We start from the raw sequence: 21,053 nt of genomic DNA, 5'->3' as shown, positions 1-21,053 counted from the left end.
ATGAGAAAGAATGCAAGTTTCAGGCACTTCAGCATTGGCTTCACTTTTCAGACCCAGAGGTTGTCGCCTTTTGTTATTGGATGAAATTTTTTGCTTTATAAAGTTATTTATGAACCTTACTACAAGTTGTTCTAAGAATATTCAGACCACACCAACATTTTCTGGCCCATCTAAGTCCCAAAATTCTCTTCACCCCAGTTGTAAAAACATTGCCAAGTTGTCATATGAATTTGAGTGTGCAATATCTTTGTACACTGTTGTCAGCAGCTATATCTGCCAAAACGTAGATATAGAAATGATATCTTTCAAACTTAATTAAACCTAAACCAATAGATTTTATCATGTTGTTGCCCTAAACAGTGGCAAGACGTCTGCAGCAAAGATTTGTCTAGAGAGTTGTTGCGAAAACATGCGTGAAAGCCTGCGGTTTGGATTTAAATCAGTACAACAAACAAGTTTATTAAACAAATATTAATATTTTAATCTCCTGGAACATTGCTGTAAAAATAGAGCTTCCTTTACTCTTTAAATTATATAATTTTGTGCCTTGTGAAACGTCATTCATGCATAGAATCAGGTACAAAGGTATTAGCTTTGAAGATTGTCGCTCCATTATGCAATTATTATAATGGAGGGTTTGGTGACCATTGCTCATCATCTTCCCGCCGCATCAGCGCTGCAGGAGGACTCATTGAAGAGCCACCATTTTTCTGGCTCCTTCAGAAAATCACATCTTGCTCGAGCGTCCTGAAAGGACCACAGCTGTTTCATCCTCACTCTGTGTGATTGAACAGGTTGAGTAGACCGGATGCTGTGCATGTCTTTGACACAGTTTTGCTTTCATGTGAATATATCATGCGTGGTTCTGGGGCCGCTAAGCCGCACGCTTGCTATTGATTATCGGGAGAATGCGATACAAAGGATATGAGGCATGTCTAATGTATTCTGCGGGGAGTTCATAATGAGGCACACAGACATACGGCGATTTGCTTGATTTCTGTAGATTGGGAGACATCACAGGCCTCCACCCACACAGTTCACCCCTGTGACACCAGCACTGTGTCGAGGTGCTGTTAACCACCACTGTTATTATAAGTGGAGGTTATTGTAGGCTTAACACTTAGCTTGGAGAACAATACAGTAGTCATCAATTATGAGCTCTATTTATTAATCCAAATACTCAAGACTGGGGATTTATTTTGTAATTGAAATGTCATTTGCATTTTATGAATTGTTTTAGCTTAATTCTGTTTTTCAAAAGAGAGAAAGGAAGGGAGAAAGAAAGTAGCTTTCATTCTTTTTCCTTGGCTTGTTGTCAGCCTCTATTTCTATTCTTGTGTGGGTCTTTGGGCTCTGGTTCAGGATTTTAGTTCACTTAACATCGCTTGTAGTTTGAGAACCCTTTAGGCTTTCTGTGTTCTCCAGCCGAGTGTCTCTTTGTTGGAGTTTTCCACGAAAAACGAGAGGGTTGCTTCTATGACTAGGAGTTGCAGAGAGTATTTGGCCTTCTTGGAGTTTCTGCTTGAGGTGATTGGGAAGAACCTGATCTGAACCCAAGTGGTGTTGTGTTATTGTATTTTTGTGCTAATGCTCAGAGCAGTGGCTAGAAGGTAGAGCTGAGACACCGGCAGTGAAGACGACCATGAAGCTGAAGAACGAGGCCTTTCAGACTTGGTTTGTCCAGGGGACTCCTAAATCAGCATACAGGTATTAGGAGCCCAGACAGACTGCGGTGAAGCAAAAACTGCATTGTGGGTTTGGGGAGTCCATGGTGCGGGATGTTCAATTGGCCTAAAAGAAGTTCTTTCAAACCCTTCGACATCTTAGGAATGGGGAGGCAGGCCCATGACCAGGTTATCTAGACGAGAACGGCTGAGTGATGAAGTTACATGATTGGTCGACCGAGTGTTGGAGTTTTCTCATTGGCCGTTGCTCTTTCAAAATGAAAAGGCAAGGACCAGTCCTTTGTTTACGTTTTGAGGAGGGCGTGTCAGCAGTTACACTCATCAGCGCAATCTCACCTTTATGCAAATGAGCCCATCCAGCGCAACGTGTCCGGATCACGAAACTCGGACCGAGCTGTCAAACTAAGCGATCTGGTTCTCAAATGAAACGAGATTCAGCAGTAGCATTGCCTATTTCTCGCTTAAAGTGTCTTCAGAAGTAGATTTTGGAGGATTGGTTAGACGGAATAACAAAGTTTATTAGCAGACCACCAGTGGCGGCTGGTGGATTTTTTTTTGGGTAGGGCCAATCAATTTCAACAAACATCCTAGTACGATTCAATGCAAAAAGACAAGATCACGCGAGAACTGACATGAGCCCTGACGAGAACAGAGAGAGACACACGTGAACGTGCGCGCGCACACCATGGGCCAAATCAGTTTGGCCCTCCCGGAAGTCTTTTTTACGGCGCTGATTGGATGAATTGTATGTCATTCATGCTTGTAATCATATATCTTTAATCAGTGATTGGCTGTACTGCTTATTAGACCCGCCTTCCTTGGGCCAAATCCATTTGGCCCCAGAAAGTGCACGTGCAGCAGAGCAGCTGAGAGGTGCACTAGCAGAGAGTTCAAGGAGGAAAGCAGATATTTGGCGCAGTTATCCTATTTTACAAATATTACGGGTATATTCCATAGGTCAAAAACACACATATTGACAATTTTTAGGATTAATAATTTTATAATTTTTTTTTTTTTTTTTTTTTTTTTTTTTGGTGGCTCAAGGTGGGTGGGGCCAGGCCCCGTGGCCCTCTATTGGCCGGCCGCCACTGCAGACCACCATGTTGTCTCCTGTTTGAAATGGCAAGCAGAAAACCCGGGATCAATCAGGTGCATTCTACGATAGGGTACGTCACCGCTTGAACGGCCAGTTGAGTGGAGCAGCGTGCCCCCTAGTGTCCTCACTGAACCTGGTAGACATGTACCGTTGGATTTAACATTATAGACATGATCACTGACTATTTGTGCAAAAATTTAGCCACAAATTTACAGACTGACGATACACGTTCCAGTCATACTTGGTTTTGACCGAGTCTTGTTTAAAAATGGGACCAAGGTGTGCTCAAGTTATTGGCATATCATGCTGTTTAGCATCCCAAGGAAAGCTTATGCTATGGAGCTGGAAAGAAGGTATTGACTGATTGTTGAAACTCATATTGGAAAGGAGCGTTGTGGCTTCCACCTGTGAACAGTCAGTGACGAGCGCTAGTATATACTGTATATACAGTATATCCCCTTAAACCCTGTAACCAAAACCCTGTAACCAGTAATGAAGGTTACTGTTGCTGTGCACTGCTGAGCCTTTTAGTCTGTCAAAATATTGATATTGAAGATGACTATTGATTTTTGTCCACAGATGATATATAATTGTGTCGGAGCTGCATTGTCAAATAACCATTAATTCTCCAATGCTGAGCCAATTATTTAAAAAAGACTGCGGTTTAGAAAGAACAACCAAATTAGCCATTTAATGGTGTGATTCTCTGCCTCAATTAAAGATAATTGCTTTGCGTGCTTCCCACCTCCCACACTGTGTTGCTAGTCTTGTGGTAAATAACAATAGAGGTGCTGATAATAATGGCACATAAAGCTTTCCAACAGATGCATCCTCGTCCTGCCTGCACATGTTTTGCATTTAATGTCAACTCAAGCTGCTCATTAGCTGTGACCAACCAAACGTAACATTTGTCATCGGTGAAACGGTCTTTTTTCAAACACTAAACTGTGTGCACCCAAATCTGTCAACAGGCGTTGCTGTCACTAGCAAACCAAGATGACCTTCGCTTCAAGTAGCATTTGAATGAGTTATAGCTACTACTACACAGAAGTAGTTTTCCCTCCAATGTAGATAATATGGGATTAATGGTATGTAATAGACAGATTGGCCTCTGTAACGGTGTCATCTAGAACTTGCCCCATTATGCACATTTGAGAGCATCTCTCGCTCCTCCAGTGTCCCCTAAGAGCCTGCCTTTGAATATGAATGTGACCTCAGTTTGCAATTGGGGAAACCAAGATGAACGAGAGTCATTAAAAGCTCCAACTGAAGCACAAGCGGAGTTGACTCCGGGGCATTTGTGCCTCACAGCATCTCACAAAGACAGTCTTGAGGAAAAGGTCCTCTCATGGAAAGTGGTAGCCGCTTGAATTTATTAATCTCCTCTGTTTTTTTAGTCCAGTTTGTCATTTAGCCAGGAATGGTTAAAGTACTAGAATATTATACTCAAGTAGAAGTACTGTTACTTTAAAGAATTTTAAACCATGTAAAAGAGCACCACTTTAAATCTTGTTTTTACCAGAGATGTGCTCATAAATGTTTTAGAAATAAGTCATTCAGCATAAAAAACGACACGTCTACTAAATAAATCTTAGTCGACTGAGACCAAAACGACCGATTAGTCGACAAATCGAGTAAGAGGGGGGCAGCCCTACTACAATCCAAAGAAAAAATAAGAGAGAAAGTGATGGAAACGTTGAATAACTGCCATTTACTTATCCCTTTATTCATTGAGTGAGACCTTTTGACCCCTCTATGGCTGCTCAGTGTCTGCCTGTACTATGTGGGTGTGTAAACTTGTCAATAGTCCATGAATACACTAATGCATCTAATGCTCCGATGAATCAAAATGAAATGGTTGCTCACATCAGTGTTGAATAGATTTTAAACTATCAATTGATGTCTTGCTGTTACGGTCTTCAGATGGCAGTTAGTGAGAGAAGTCGATATCATACAGGCGCAGCATATGTGTCTCTGGTTCTTCATAATGTGATGCATCTCTGTCTGCGCTTCCCTGTGGACCTATTGACTCAAGTTCTTGATTTCCACGATGCAACCTCTCTGCATGTGTAATTTGAGAGTTTTTTTTATTTTGAACCAATCATCATTTTCTTTGATTGCACAATTTCAGTCAAACAGTTTGGGTGACAAGGATCAGGAGGGCGGTGTTGTACATCAGTGTAAGGTGTTTTAATACATCTTTGTTAAGAGTCAAGTCTCTCGTGACTGAAATGTGCTACCCACTGCTGTCCAGTGGCTGATTTTAGATCAGATTAAACCTTATTGTTATTGCACAGAGTACAGGTACTGAGATGAAGAAATGCAGTTTAGCATCCAACCAGAAGTACAAAAAGGAGTAAAGTGCAAAGTAGTGTAGAGAGTAATATACTGTCTATAATAGATGTAAAATGAAGAATAGGCAGTAAGGGCTAGATATGCTAAGATATATCAGTTATAAGTACAATAATGGCAATAGTGAGATAATGTATACACTTTAGGTCAAATATATATATATAGTGTAAACCGTAATATAAATATCAGGGCTGTCAAAGTTAACGCGATAATATGACGTAAACACCAATTATTTTAAACGCCACTAATTTCTTAAACGCAACTTGCGATTTTTAGGTTGTAGCGGGCTCAGTTTTAAAGCTAGAGTGAAGATACTGGTATCATATGAAACTAGAAAACCTAAGGAATCCATTGGTGTCATACTAGCTTGTTGCAAAGGAGGTTAAAAAACGCTCCAAACGTACTTATTTTGGCGAGGAAAAGCTACATTTTATGTGAATGTAAATGGGTTCTATGGGTACCCACGAGTCTCCCCTTTACAGACATGCCCACTTTATGATAATCACATGCAGTTTGGGGCAAGTCATAGTCAAGTCAGCACACTGACACACTGACAGCTGTTGTTGACTGTTGGGCTGCAGTTTGCCATGTTATGATTTGAGCATATTTTTAATGCAAAATGCAGTACCTGTGAGGGTTTCTGTACAATATTTGTCATTGTTTTGTGTTAATTGATTTCCATAAAATAAATATATACATACATTTACATAAAACAGCATATTTGTCCACTCCCATGTTGATAAGAGTATTAAATACTTGACAAATCTCCCTCTAAGGTACACTTTAAACAGATAAAAATGTGTGATTTATCACGATTCAATATTTGAATCAATTGACAGCCCTATTAGAAATCTATTATATATTTTGCCTGCTTTACGTTGTGGACTGTTGTTCACTGTACAAACTAAACCAGCAATTTGAAAACGTCACAATGAGCTCTGGGAAACTGTACACCAGAAGACTGAGGGCTTGGGTTACAATATTTTGTTCATTCACTACAGAGAAGCCGTTGAAAAGAGCTCTTCCACATCGTCTTTGTGTAGCCACGAGCACAATGAATGTTCCTGCAGACTGTATTTTGTCTTGTAAGTGTGTCTTTACAGAGTGCAGGGGGCGGTGTGTGTTTTGTGTCTTTGAGACTGCAGCATCATGACTCAGTCAGACTCAGACAGTTATGAGTGTCTCCTGATGAATTTACTACAAGAACAGAGGAACTTGGGATTTCTGGAGCGAATAGATCAAACCGAGGTGGCTGCTCTGGATGTCTTGTTTGGATTTTAGCACTGCGGCGTCTGTCACATTTCATCCGCTCAAGTCTTCAAAGGATTGAAACATTCATGCTTTCTGGCAGTTTGGTGCTTATTTAAGGCGATCCTCAGCTCTTTATTTAGCTGCCTGTGGGTGCATTGTTCTTATCTTCCTGTGGCCTTTGAGGCCTTTTTGTAAAGAGAGAAAAAACAGGATTCGCCTGTGAAAAGATTTAACTATTAAAATGCATCAGTTTGTCAGTTTATGGTGCGTATGGATAGCACTCTCTCAGTTTTCTTCTTCTCTTCTTACACGGTGAATAATGACAATTAGCTAAAGCAGCTTCAATTTAGCCTGCTTGTTTCTTGCTATCGATCCATTTTTAGCACGGTGTTGATCAGTATTAGCTGTTTACTCGTCTACTCAGCTAACCTAATAGCGGAGGCTCCTTGCATCTTTATAATGAGGGACCCAGATGTCCCGGCACTCTCAAGGCCGCTGGTTATTTCGCCGGGAGGCGCCATGTCGGCCTAAATCAGACACTCATTCTCACCTGATTCGCCTTCTGTGTAGCGTCTCTTTGTTAGTCTGGAGCTAGACGATGTCAGACAGCTTGTAGAGGACAGCTTCAGAAACTGTTTCCTATAAAGGAGTGATAATAGGCTGCCTCGCTCTGAAATTGATGTTTGTATTGATTGTGTTTAAAGATTAAATTTGTTGCATGGTTTGCCTCTGTCACTGTCAGTGATACACACCGGGGAGTCTTGGGTCAATCCACTCAGTGCTGTTTGTTATGACGTGTCATAAATACGAATTCTAGCGCCCGACACTGTATTTATGTGTAACAAGCATCTTGCCTGTGTAGACGCATCTTACTATCTTACTATCTGAATAATGCGCCCTTTAAATAGCAGGAAAATACTGCGCCAGACTTTACACCAGGTATTTGTTGGTCAATGGTGCAATCGCTTTCTGCTTCCTTAAGATGCGCTAACAAAAGCACTTGACCACGCCTCATTTTAAGATCAACACGCCCATGGGCGCAAAGATGGGCGCAAGTACATTTGCTTCTTACACATCGTGGGCGCTGGGCGTGAAAATGACAACTGCGTCGGTGTGAAACTAACAATGAGCCGCTGCTTTGCGCTGCTTTGCGCTGCTTTGCGCTGCTTTGCGCTGCTTTGCGCTGCTTTGCGATGCTTTGCGATGCTTTGCGATGCTTTGCGCTGCGCTGCGTGTAAGATAGGGCCCTTAGTGTTGTCTTGTAAAAAGTGAAACAAATCTCTAAAACACAAAATAATCGCATAGCACAATCGAATTGCACAAGTATTCACCCTCTTTACTTTCTACAACACATCCACAGTAAGTCATCACTGGTGCAGGCATTTAGGTTTTTATTTAGAAGTTGCATAATGAGAGGAGTGTAATCAGGACGTGACAAGTGACTTTTAAGCTGAAGTAAGAGTGGCCAAATTTACTCATCACTGCTTTTTTAGAACAGAGAGACACTTTCACCAGAGCAAATTTGAGCTTTAGTTGATTCAGAGATGCAGTTATGCAGGCAAAATACACATCTATAAACAAAAAACACATTACAACCCCTTAGCTTCACATGGTAATGTAAGTTAACGACCAGCTGGTGGAAAACTGAAAATATGATTATAAATTTATATTTATGTGGATTTCTGCTTGTGTGTCTTAAAGGAACAGTGTGGTGGAACATTTTGGCTGATCTATTAGCAGAAATGGAATATAACATTCATAACTATGTTTTCATTAGTGTATAATCACCTGAAACTAAGAATCATTGTGTTTTCGTTAGCTGAGAATGAGCCCTTCATATCTACGTAGGGAGCGGGTCCTCTTCACGGAGTACGCCATGTTGCTTCACCATGTTTCTACAGTAGCACAGAATGGACAAACCAAACACTGTCTCCAGCGAGGGCCTTTTGGTTACCTGAAGGCCACCGTAGTTCTCCGACGTGCTTGTAAAACTGCGGTAACGTGAGCCGCAGAGTACTTTGCATTCGGTGGCTCACGTTACCGTAGTCTTGGAAAGGAAGGAGTGAGCGGAGGGGTACTCAGTTGGCTGCAATCTGCAACCACACCACTAGATGCCGCAAAATCCTACACATTGTACCTTTAAGTCTGTTACATTTTTATCATTTTGAGTTTTTCCTTTTGTCAATATTACTTTATATTTCCATCAGATGCAGGCGTACAATGCTTTTGGATTACTCTTCGAATACTTCTCTGTGCATTGTCCTTTAATATTATTCTATCAGCATATGAAAATATGAATGCATTGAAGTGGCTATTACACTGACCTGGATTACAGTAGGATATATGTGTGTGTGTATGCTCCACTAGCAGCATGACTAAGCACACCACATATTTATTTTTGACACTATTGATCTCAGCATCCTTTAAATTCATATAAAACATGAAAAACAACACGGATAGTAGCCTAATAGCAACAAGCGACGCAATTAACGGACGTCAATCTCAGCTGTATGAATATGATTGATTAGATCCCAGGTAGGTAGAGCCCGAGCTGCAGCCTCGTCGCTCCAAACGAGCCGCACGCCCATAAAGCACACGTCTAATGAGAGCGAGGCCTCGAGTGGATTGGAGCTCTTCTGATACGACTTTGTCATAAACACAGCCTCACGCAATCACCATTAAAAGTTAAGAGTAAATAGCTTCAACCCTCTTTATTGTCTCGCCTGGTTTGCTCAGGATTTTAATTGCAATTAGCGCAGACAGTGATTTATCGACGCGTAGTGGGTTTTCAGCGCCGTGCCGTGTTGGGCTAATTGGTTTGGTTAAAAAGGCGTGACAGGGAGCACGCTGGCGGTACTGTAGAAAGAGGATCGGCTCCATACATCGCAACAACAAGTTCCTCTGAGCGGTCTTTTCTGCATGTTTTTCTGAAGTCTGCGTTTCCCTTTCTTGCTTTATATCTTTTCTTCTTATCTTTCCCTTCATCTTTTTCCATCCCGTCCCCCCTCTTAGTGCTACCTATCAGACGGGATTTGTCACAGTGGTAATAACACTCGATCAGTTTTCTATGAGCCGCCTTGCTCCGTCTCCTCTCGTATCACGCAAAGATCTGCCGGTTTAAAAGAGAAGTAATCATTCACTGATCACACGCTATTACTCTACTGCTAAATGGAGGAGGAAAGGGGGAGCGGGGAATGTGTGTATTCCTCTTCCAGTCAGATAAAATGTCAACATTTCACTGCAGGTGTTAGTGGAGACTGAGCAGCGGCACCGTTGCTCCTTACATGTCCCTCCTGTTTCTATTAAACCAGTCACTGCTCCAAGAAAGAAGGCTAATCAAGGCTGAGTTCCAGGCTGCAGCGAGCGGACCGAGTCTGTGCAGCGAGCTGTATACTAAAGGTGTGGCTCGCTCAATAAGGGGTGTGCATTGGTGATGTTTGTTGTGTGTGGCTGTCTGCACTGCAACCAACAGGGCAACAGCGGCATGCTCTGGCAAACAGGACACACAAGATACGTTTAGGATCATTATGTAGAGCTGCAGCCCCATATTGAGTAGCACAGTCCACATGTACGTTATCTTAAAGCTTTCATACTTCTTCTCCAACTGAGGCTACAAAGCAGGGTTATTATAGTAAACTAAAATAAAAATAAGCAGTGAAAAGCATCATTAGTAAATTGAAACTAAATACAAAACTATATCCTTTATGAAAAATGTTTATATCACTACCAAAAGAAGGAGACGGCATGAATTTCCGTCAACTCGTGACATTGAACCGCGGATATTGAACCGACTTGACCTTCCAGGAGATGATTGCTTCACATCGGACGCTAAAGTTGCGCAAAGATATACACAAATCCAGTACAAGAAGTAAACAAGTCGCCATTACTGCGGTGGCGTCTCCCTACAATACATGCAAGTTTGAATGCAATCTGTCTTAAAAGGAGTGCACAATTTTCTACTAATCTTTACTTTCTATGTAACGTTACTTTTGACAGCGATGTCTAGGATTTCGGGAAGAACCTGAGCAGTTATCAGCTGCCTAACGTTAACCTGACATGATGAAACAAGTAACGTCAGCTAAGTTAACGTCAGTGAGCGGTGGTCCCACAGAATAAATGAACTCAATCGACTAACTGTGGCGTTATTGTGAAATATTTAGTTATAGTTTATCCGCTCTGTGCACCGAGCGTTTTTACAGGAGCGCCCTGAATGCCTTAAGTTGATCAAAATTCAACTCGGAGCAGAAAAGCACTCAACGTCACTTTACCAACCACGATCTAAACAGAAAACAGCAGGAGACAAATTAATGTGGTACTTGAGATGTTGGAAGTTATTTTCATTAATTTAAACTGCACTCTTAACTATCTAGGCAGCGTGCAGTTCATGGTTTGTAATAAGGTAACGTTAGCACTCATTTGGTGGTTGCCTTGCAACATACAAAATAAAAAGTTGCAGCAAACTGCAAAACAATGCTCTATCTGATCGAGCCTCAGGCTCCTGTTAGGTGCATGTTAACATTAAGAAAAAGACAAGTAATAATAGTTGTTGTCTTGACCTGTTGCGGTTTATATGCACATCCTTGATCTCTCACTCTGTTCATAGCAGAGCGATACACATCCAGCACGTCTTATCTCCGTCCTGACTCGGTGCCAGTGCTCCACAGTCTCACAGAGCAGAACGAGGGGAGAGGGGGGTGAGGATGAACAGCGGCGGGGTGAGAGCGAGAGTGGAGTTGAGTGTAGCGGGAAAAGAGCAGAGCGGAACAGAAAGGCAGCGGCGAGCCCACAACACATCCCAAATATAAAAGATGAGAGCGGGACGAGCCATAGATAGCTCCGTGAAGCCGGGGGTCGCAAGCAGAAAGCCACATTTGTTAATGTGGGGTTCAGCCAGAGAGATGTCAAGAGACAGGATACCACATCATACAGAAGTTACACAATGCCAGCCGAGCCACTTAGCACACAGCATGAGTAATGCAGTGTTTATTCACCGAGGAATAACTCACCGAGGCTCACCGGCCCAACTGACGCACTCAGACAGTCATTTGAGCTATGAATTGATATTTAATCAGTTGTGTACAGTGAGGAGTCAGGAGCTTTACTGGCATTAGAGTTATCACAATAATATTTAACTAAATTCCTGCACAGGACGGAAAATGTTTTTCAAGTTAATTTGCTTTGTTTCCAGGTAAGGTTGAATAATTTGGGAATGAAAAAGCTGCTGTTTATTCTCGATAAACACATAACTACACGACGTTTGTAGCTGCTGATCTTTCAGTCCACATGTCTCGCTGATAGTAGTGCTGAAACAATCCGTCGACAAAGCAATGATCAACAGAAAATGTATCAACAATTTTGGTAGTCAATTAATCATTTAAGTCATTTATCCAAGATAAACACAAAATATTGTGACAGTCCTGACAGTTTTATATAATTGTTGAACTGTTATTTGAATAAAACAGGCAATTATGATCTTGGATTGTGATTTTTTCACAATTTTATTACATTTTATAGACCAAAATATGAATGAAATGAGCTACTTCAGGACTCAACACTAACTTTTAAAAGTGTTTGCAAGGCAGACTAATAATTTCTTGTGCTTCGATAATTGTCCTCAATAAATCCTTCATAAATCCTTATTTTTCCTCTTGTCATGTGCTCCTCCCTTGCAGATTAATAGATAATGAACATAAATTGCAGCTTTAGCTGACATGAAGACCAAGCTTGAGTTATAGAGGAACATGTCCTGGTTGACGGTCCAGTTACCCAATCAGCACGTGTGATATTGAGTACCAGCTGGACCTGCAGCTAACGTTATTAATCTGCCGGTTATTTTCTCGATTAATAGTTTTGTTTATGGAATGTTTGAAATAAGAAATGCCAAAGGTGACATCTTCAAAATGTCTTGTTTTATCCAACAAACAGTCCAAAACCCAAATATATTCAGTTTACGATGATAGAAGCTGTTGATGTTTTGCTACTGATCGATTAATCAACTCATCGTTGTAGTGTACTCTATATATTAGTATGTCTGTGTTGACCTCACAAATGCAGTATTGATTGGTCATGACAAGGGTCAGCAACCTTTATTATCTAAAGAGCCATTTTAGGCAAAAAAAAAAAAAATATGTGGAGCCGCAAAACCTTTGAGCATTGTGATGAAGGTAACACAGCTTATAGTCTAAGTATATAGTATATAAGTCTAATGCAGTGAGGGCCAAAGTGCAAATGTACTACGGAGTATTAGGGCCACATTGAGGGAAAAAAATCTGAGATTACCAGAATAAAGTCATAATATTACGATGAAAAAGTCGTAATATTAAGAGAATAAAGTCCTGACTTTCTTCAGAAAAAAAAGTCATAGAGAATAAAGTCATAACTTAATGAGAAAAAATAAAATAACACTTAAAATTACTATATAATATTATGACTTTATTCTCAAAATATTATGACTTTATTCTCGAAATCTCAGATTTATTTTTTTTCCACTGGAGAGGAGCTAAAGAGCTGCATGTCGCTCCGGAGCCGCAGGTTGCTGACCCCTGCTCTATGATCAGATGATCAGATAAGATGACTGAGTTAATTGAACCCAAGGGGGGTATTGCTACGTACAGCACTACAAGAAACAGATCGGACAAAGATACAAAAACGATAAAGCAAAGGAAAAAAATAAGTGGACCTGCACCATAAATCAATATAGAAAGCTAAATACAGACGTGAATATGCAAAGCAAAATAAACAACTGAAAGTAGAAATAAATTGCAATCTAGTATCTCATCGAGGCGTCTACCAATCAATGAGGTACTCAAGATTATGTCTATCACGCGCAATGAAAAACAATTTATCAAGCCACAACATCAGAAATATATCACTCCAAGAATGCAAACTGGGACCTGATCAATATATATAATAATACATCATCTTGGCTGATATTATCACAAACATATTGGTATCTGCATAAACTGTATGTAGTGTGTTACGATCTTCAAATCCCACCAAGATATGGAGGGTCTTCTGTGTGAACTCAGACCAAGTACCAGTGTTTATTTAGCAATGGAGTGAAGTTTGATTCAAACTCACACAGCTCGGTGACATGTGAGACTACAGGTGTCACTACGCACTTAAAGCAGCGTCAGCCGAGGGCAGAAAGGGGGATTTAAGTCTCGCAGATGTGTTTGGACGAGCAGGAATGAAGAGCTTTGCTCTTCTTCTTCACACACCCCTCCTCCTACTCCTCCTCCTGTCTTCTGGAGCTTTGACAGAAGTTTCTCTCATCCTCACCGGCAGCTGTTGCCATGGTTGTGTCAGCGCTCTCTGAGCTACCTGTGATGGTATTTCCATGGACACAGATCGGGATGACACCGGGCTGTGAGGTGTAGGAGGGAGGCAGTACACCGGTGTCAGCAGTTCTGTGTGTTGGAGACAGACTGAAGGAGACAGAGGAGGAGGAGGAAGAGGAGGATTAGGGTCGGGGAAGATATTAAACAGAGAGGAGCAGGAGTTGGAAAAAGAGTGAACAGAAGAGTGAGAGGCCGACGTTGAAGGGTAATTTCTACTCGATGCAGATTTCACATTTTAACACAGAGTTCAGTTTAAATCCGTTAACAACAACAACAAAACAAGAGGGATGAACCTCCGGAGACGTCTCCCACTGAGTCCTGGAGCTCTTCCATTAACACTGGAGTGGACATAATAACATTTAAATGACATGATTATACAGGCTTTCCTGCACTTCATGATGAATCACAAATTATGGCCGAAATGAGAAAGTGACTCTTTAATGCATCACTCTGGAAATGGAAGAACTGGATTTCATTTTAGGGTAATAATACTGACATGATATTTGAGAATAATATGAATTGAACAACAATAAATCGACTTTAAATTCCATTTTACTTCAACGGGCCTCAGCATGTACACCTGATTGGATCTTTCTTGACGTCGTCACTGAGTTAATGGTTTCTTATTTGAAGGTGAGGCTTCAAATAGCAACTGATCTGCTTAAGATAACCACAATCATGTGAATTAGGATTAAGATTTCGATTTCACGTCCACCAAATCCAGGTTTCTATGGATTTCACCCTGCGAGGGTGAAAATCAGTCAATCTCTCCCGATAACGGATCACCCGTGTGGCCCAACATAAAGGCATCCGCCCCCTCAGCCGTCACATAAAGCTGACATTCCCATTCCCTTCTCTTATCCGCCTGCCTCGCCGTCATTGTAACCCACGATAATGCCTCTATTCATAAATCATCTTTTCTCGGCCCGCCTGACAGCAGGGACTCGGCCCTCCCGCAGCCTCTCCGTCTTGACCCCTTCACTCCCCGTTCAGCCAAGCAATCAAGGACAGCCGCAGATGGTGCCGAGCGTCACGGCGTGAAAGCCTGAGTGTCTTTTAATAAAACAAAAACAAGAGGCTGTGACTGACTGCAGCTCCTCCGTCAGGTCTCCCACTGACCGTCCATCTGTGTGTGGCAGACAGACAGACCAGCGTCTGCTGTGACTGTGACACTGTGACACCTTCACACTGTTCAGCATCAGTGTAAATAACACATCCTCATCTTTACATTCTGTATTAACCATAAATCTTGTTGGTTATTTAATACATCTTTCATTTAACGGGATTTTCCTGTGTGGTGACGACCATTTCTGAAGCTTCAGGCAGCAAAAACTCTTGTTTTCTGACTGAAAATTGCTTCTGTTTTTTTAATCCAGTGCACAATGAGAGGCAGCAGACAGTAGACTATTCATACTGTGTGCTTTTTTTATGTACAGGCGTTTTTTAGCCTGTATCTGACAGGTGACCTGGATGTTGTGATTCCTTGTCCTTTTTTTGTGTGAGTTTCAAGCCCTAATTTTTAAATCCACGTTTAACATTTTCAAGGCTATTTTTGCCCTCGGGCGTCTGTTAATAATTCACTACAGTGTTACCATAATTCAGTTTATTTATTCAATAGAGTGCTGCGGGGATGACGTATTTTTGTAGGCCAAGTAGGAAGTTATCATCGCTCTGGTTCACTCGACAAAAATGCCAATGTGATTTTTCCACTGGGTTTTGGATTACTGCAGAAAATAAGCTCACGTTTATGATACTTACACGTTTTGTTCAGGGAGATAATCCTATATGACGAGGCTGTAAAGGAGGACGAGTCAGCGTGATGACGTTTAGTAGTCTCATTAAGCCACTTGTTAACAAACGCCTTTTTTAAGACGCATAAAAGCTTCAAAACGTAGAACAACACGTTAAAATCTCTTCAGCTTGTGTTAACCACAGACCTTATTTCAGGCATCTAACTAAAAACCCATTGACTTCCAGACGAGGGAACATGAAGTGCTAAAATGCTCAAACTCATTTCCGGGTTTTAGGACTCCTGCACTACTCTATTCCCGATTAATTAAGCTGCTTCCAATCTTTATTGCAAAGCTAAACTAATCCGACGGTCTAACATCACGTAGCATGCAAGTATTTCTTCCTTCTATGTTTGAACAAAGACAACCTGTCTCTACTTCATCTACAGTATTCACATTCAGCCTGTTATTCCACCCAGAATTACAACACTCCTGCCAGGTTGTGGTGAAAGCCACATCCACAACATGAGGAGTTTTAATAGTGGTGCTTCACATCTGACACTGCATCCTTGTTGAGCGCTGTGTGTTGGATGTGTCGTGTTTTGACTCGGCACTCCTCGTACGTAGTTTCTCTCTCTGTACCAACACAAATTTCATCTGGACAGTGCTCTCGTTTGTTGATCTATATCATAAAAACTCAGCCGCTGACAGCTCTGAATGTGCGGCGGCTCTGCTGCTGCTGTTTGTGCTAATTAATAATACAACCTCGGTGATCTTGTCGTTACGAGAGCTCTCAGCCAGTCAATGTTTTGGAAGCAAAGTGGCGTCGCATGCTTTCCCTGCTTTCGCTCTGATACTGATCAACAGTTTACGCAAAGCTATTAACTGCCTTCCAGAGAAACACTGCTGTAGCGCTGCAGACATTTTAGGTGTGAAGGCCACTCGCTCAGCTTACACGAGCCTGGAGTTGTCTATGTATTTAAGATAAATGAATAAACTAGAAGAAGACAAGTGCTGTTTTGACTTGAACTCAAACAGCCAGCGGTCCCGTACGATGTTTGCCTGCAGCAGTTGTATGTCAAACTGTTTCTGTGTGTCTCTCTTCAGGGGATTCCTTCACTCAATTCCGCTTTTCAGAAGAAAAGGACTGGGAGATGGACTCGTCTGCAGCCAGTCAGGTAAATCTATACTCTACACAATCTGCATTGTGTCTTTGTCTTTCATGGATTTAACCCACTTTGTGAGGTATGGATCCCTCAAACAGACATTACGCACCACCATGAGGTGGTTTGAGTGAAATGTCTCAACAATCACTGTTGAGTTATAAGAGCTAATGGATGATCTTGACTTTTTTTTAAAGTCTGACTCTTTATACTAAAACTATAATAATTAGGTAGCATAGTCACATGCAGAATCAGTGGACATCCTCCGGGTCTGAAAAGTGAAGCCAATGCAGAAGGGCCTTAAACTTGCATTCTTTCTAACAGCCAGCAGGGGGCGACTCCTCTGGTTGCAAAAAGAAGTCTGATTGTATAGAAGTCTATGTGAAAATGAGCCTACTTCTCACTTGATTTATTACCTCAGTAAACATTGTAAACATGAGTTTATGTTCTCAAGTCTTCTTAAATACAGCATTTAGTAAATTATGGTCCCATTTAGAGTCAAATAGACCATAAAGCAGGGGATGCTTTAGAGCTTGGCTACCTTGTGAGTGACAGGTTGCTACCACGGCGTTGTCCGGTCTGGGAGTTGTCCGTGTTTTCGTCTTACAACTTTAACTCTTTCACAGTGTGTTTTCAGTTCATGAAAGGTAATTGTAACATTTTTGGTTGTCTAAAAATGTCTTATTCAGCGTTCGGTTGTACTCAGCTCCACTTGCTCATTTCACTTCTGGTTGCAAAAAAACAAAACGAAAACGACAGCCAAATTGCCGAACTTTAGGCTTCAAAACTGTTCTCCACAAACCAATGGGAGACATCACTGTGACTACGTCCACTTCTTATATACAGTCTATGTTCAGGATCTGGACTGATACAGATTTTAAGGTGACCAAAACCAGGAGCAAATTTGTGTAGAAACACGACATTGGGGCTTTAACGTAGAATCGTTTTGCTAGCATAACCCACATGTTTAAAAGAACATGCAAAGACGCTTATTTCAACACATATTTCTCTGTAATCGTAAAACTGATAGCTTTTGAATCATCATTTATCCTGACTGTACCAGCATTTGTCTCTGTGGATACAGAGCCGTGCATCAAACACAGTCAGATTATATAACGGTTCATGAACTACTCTACTTCTTGTGTACAGTCAGAGCGACAATGTTTTTGTACAAAGGAGTACTGACCTGCACTAGTAGGCTACTTACAGTATAACGATTACAAAAGATTTAACGTGTTTAGCAGTTTTCACAGAATAGATCTCCCAATATGTAAATTATATTTAGACTTCCTGTCAGTCTTTTGATTCCATATCCTGATGAAGAACTAGTGGCCGTAGATTTTTAATTCTCAATCACAGTTTTTCTCTTAATTGTGTGTATTACTTCATCAGTTTTGACACATTAAACGTGAAAACACAAACATCTAGATTGTGGCTGCTCTTACAGTTAGTGTTCTTGTTTCCTCTCTAGGTGTCGGCAGTGTTTGTGGACCTCCCAGCGCTCGCCCAGAGCCTTCAACAAGTGCCTCTCCATCAGAGACTCAACCTGGAGGCTGAGCTGCTTCAGGTAGGCTGTTTGACTTTATCTCCTGCACTGTTTTAATGTCTATAATGTCACTTAGGGGTGGGTGATATGACCAAACTCTTCTATCACGGTGGCGGTATATATCACGATACAGTAGTTGTTCTGTAAATTCACATTTCTACTGTCGCACGGTATTTACCGTCATATCGCCCAACCCTAATCTCACTGCCTTCCCTGTTGCGGTCAGCATTTTTACGCCAATCCTGTTTCAGGTCTCGACACCAGTAGAGCTGCCCGCTATGACCCTCGCACCTAAACAGGAGAAGCCCAAAACGGCCACATTCACTCCTCCGTCTGCAGCTTTAAAAAACCTCAGCACCGACCAGAAAGTCCCCGTGGCTACAAACCCAGCATCGGGATCAGACTCGCAGGTCTCCTTGAGTACTACAGAGCCGCCGGTGGGTGATGATGGTGGTGACGAGGAGCTGGACCAGCTGCTCAATTTACAGACACCGGTCACGGATGTTTCCGGAAACCAGTCCATAAGTGTTGCAGGAGACGAGGAGATTGTCGTTCCAGAGAAAGGTGTGTAAATTCAGCATGTTTGATTTGAACGCCCAACTGTATTTGAGTTTGAAATTTAGGAAAATAAGATTATTCGATTTCTGTGGGAAGGTTAGATGAGGATTGACACCCCTCATGTCTGAACAGTAAGTATGAAGCTACAGCTAACAGCAGCTTACCTTAGAATAAAGACTGGACACAAGGGGAAACAGCTCGACATACTATATTTTGATTTTTACCATGACATTTTTCAACATGCTTATACTATGACTTTTTTTCTGCGTTTTTTCGACATACTATACCCATGACTTTTTTTTGACGTACTATACAATTACTTTTTTTTCAGGCATTTTTCGACATACTATACTAAACTTTTTTTTTTCGGAAAAGAAAGTCACTGAACTATGACCTTTTTTTCGACATACTATACTAAACTTTTTTTTTTCGAAAAAAAAGTCTCTGTACTATGACTTTTTTTTGCATTTTTCAACATACTATACTATGACTTTTTTTTCGACATACTGTACTATAACTTTATTTTCGAAAAAAAAGTCACTCTACTATAACCTTTTTTTTTCGACACTATACTATGACCTTTTTTTTTAGCATTTTTTGACATACTGTACGATGACTTTTTTTCAACATACTATACTATGACTTTTTTTTTTGCATTTTTCAACATACTATACTATGACTTTTTTTTCAACATACTATAGTACAACTTTTTTTTTTCGAAAAAAGTCACTCTACTATAACCTTTTTTTTTCGACACTATACTATGACCTTTTTTTTTAGCATTTTTTGACATACTGTACGATGACTTTTTTTTTTGCATTTTTCAACATACTATACTATGACTTTTTTTTTTGCATTTTTCAACATACTATACTATGACTTTTTTTTCAACATACTATAGTACAACTTTTTTTTTTCGAAAAAAAAGTCATGAACTATAACCTTTTTTCGACATACTTTACTATGACTTTTTTTTCTCGACATACTATAATATATTTTTTCTGCATTTTTCGACATATTATACTATGACTTTTTTTTTGCATTTTTCGACATACTATACTATGACTTTTTTTTTTCAACATACTGTACTGACCTTTTTTTGACATACTAAACTATGATTTATTTTCGGCATTTTTCGACATACTATACGATGACTTTTTTTTCGACATACTATGATATTTTTTCTGCATTTTTCGACATATACTATGACTTTTTTCCGGGGGTTTTTCGACATACTATAATATCTTTTTTTTTTCGAAAAAAAGTCACTGTACTATAACCTTTTTTTTGACATACTCAACTATGACTTTTTTATGCAACATACTGTACTGATCTTTTTTTCGACATACTATACTTTGATTTTTCCCCCCGGCATTTTTCGACATATTATACGATAACTTTTTTTTCGAATAAAAAGTCACTGTACTATAACCTTTTTTCGACATACTATACTATGACTTTTTTATGACTTATCACATACTATACTATGACATTTCATTAAAAAAAAATAATGGTAAACTTTACAGATACATGTGATGAATTAGTGGTATGGGTGCTATAATTAGCTATAGTTGAGCGTAACGACAGCTGTTCTGGTGCCGTTGGACAACCTCACCGATGTGACACAGCCGGTGAATTTGCAATTCTTTGCCGTTTCTTATTGACATCAGAATGATTCATTGTCCATCTCCAGAAATTAAAATTTAGTATTGAAGGTCTTAAGCACAAAATATATACACAGAGTACATTTAAAATTTACGATGGTAAGTGTCATATGTTTTCCAACCATGTGTTCTTTTAATCTGCAGTGTGTGAGGAAGTGACGGAGGTGGTACCAGAGGTGGTAGAAGAGAAGATGGAGGAGGTGAAGGACAAAGACGTCACACCTCCCAAGTCTGCTTCAGTCAAGCAGGAAATGACAGAGGAAGACCTGGAGGACTGGCTAGACAGCATGATCTCCTGACCATCAACCAGCAAGGAGAGGACTTGATTAAAGACAGAAGATGTACATAAAAGGAAATTGGACTTTGGTTTTGAATTCAACCTTCAGCCTGAAAGCCAATTTTGAAGTTTACATGCTGTACAGACGTTAATAAAAGGATTTAAAAGTTGGATTTTTCTTTCACTTTGGCCTGCGCTCTTTTGCTTATTAAGAAGTAGTGGTCAAGGTTTTGTTATTAGTGGCTGAATGAGACATATTTAGAGGTCAGACAGGACGTGTTTGTGATAATGTGTCAAAATGTTTCTGCTGCACTTCATGTTTCAGAGAAAGAATTCTCTGTTCCTTGTGAAAGTTGCACACCGTCAGAGGGATCGCAGCTGCAAAAGGGAT

General features: G+C 40.6%; 1 protein-coding gene across 1 annotated transcript in view; it reads left to right on the top strand.

Moving 5' to 3' along the window:
- aven (apoptosis, caspase activation inhibitor) overlaps nt 1-20,846 on the top strand; it is a 33,984-nt gene extending 13,138 nt beyond the window's left edge. The window contains exons 3-6 of the mRNA XM_074615790.1: nt 16,562-16,632; nt 18,089-18,184; nt 18,415-18,727; nt 20,530-20,846. Of these exons, the coding sequence (XP_074471891.1) occupies nt 16,562-16,632; nt 18,089-18,184; nt 18,415-18,727; nt 20,530-20,684 (635 nt within the window). The 3' untranslated portion in view covers nt 20,685-20,846. The remainder of the gene's footprint in view (nt 1-16,561; nt 16,633-18,088; nt 18,185-18,414; nt 18,728-20,529) is intronic.
- The last annotated feature ends 207 nt before the right edge of the window (nt 20,847-21,053 follow it).

The sequence above is a fragment of the Sebastes fasciatus genome, chromosome 18 (genome assembly GCF_043250625.1).
Source record: "Sebastes fasciatus isolate fSebFas1 chromosome 18, fSebFas1.pri, whole genome shotgun sequence".
Classification (NCBI taxonomy): domain Eukaryota; kingdom Metazoa; phylum Chordata; class Actinopteri; order Perciformes; family Sebastidae; genus Sebastes; species Sebastes fasciatus.
Note: the sequence above shows the minus strand (reverse complement) of the source record. Positions and strands in the feature narration are given on the sequence as shown.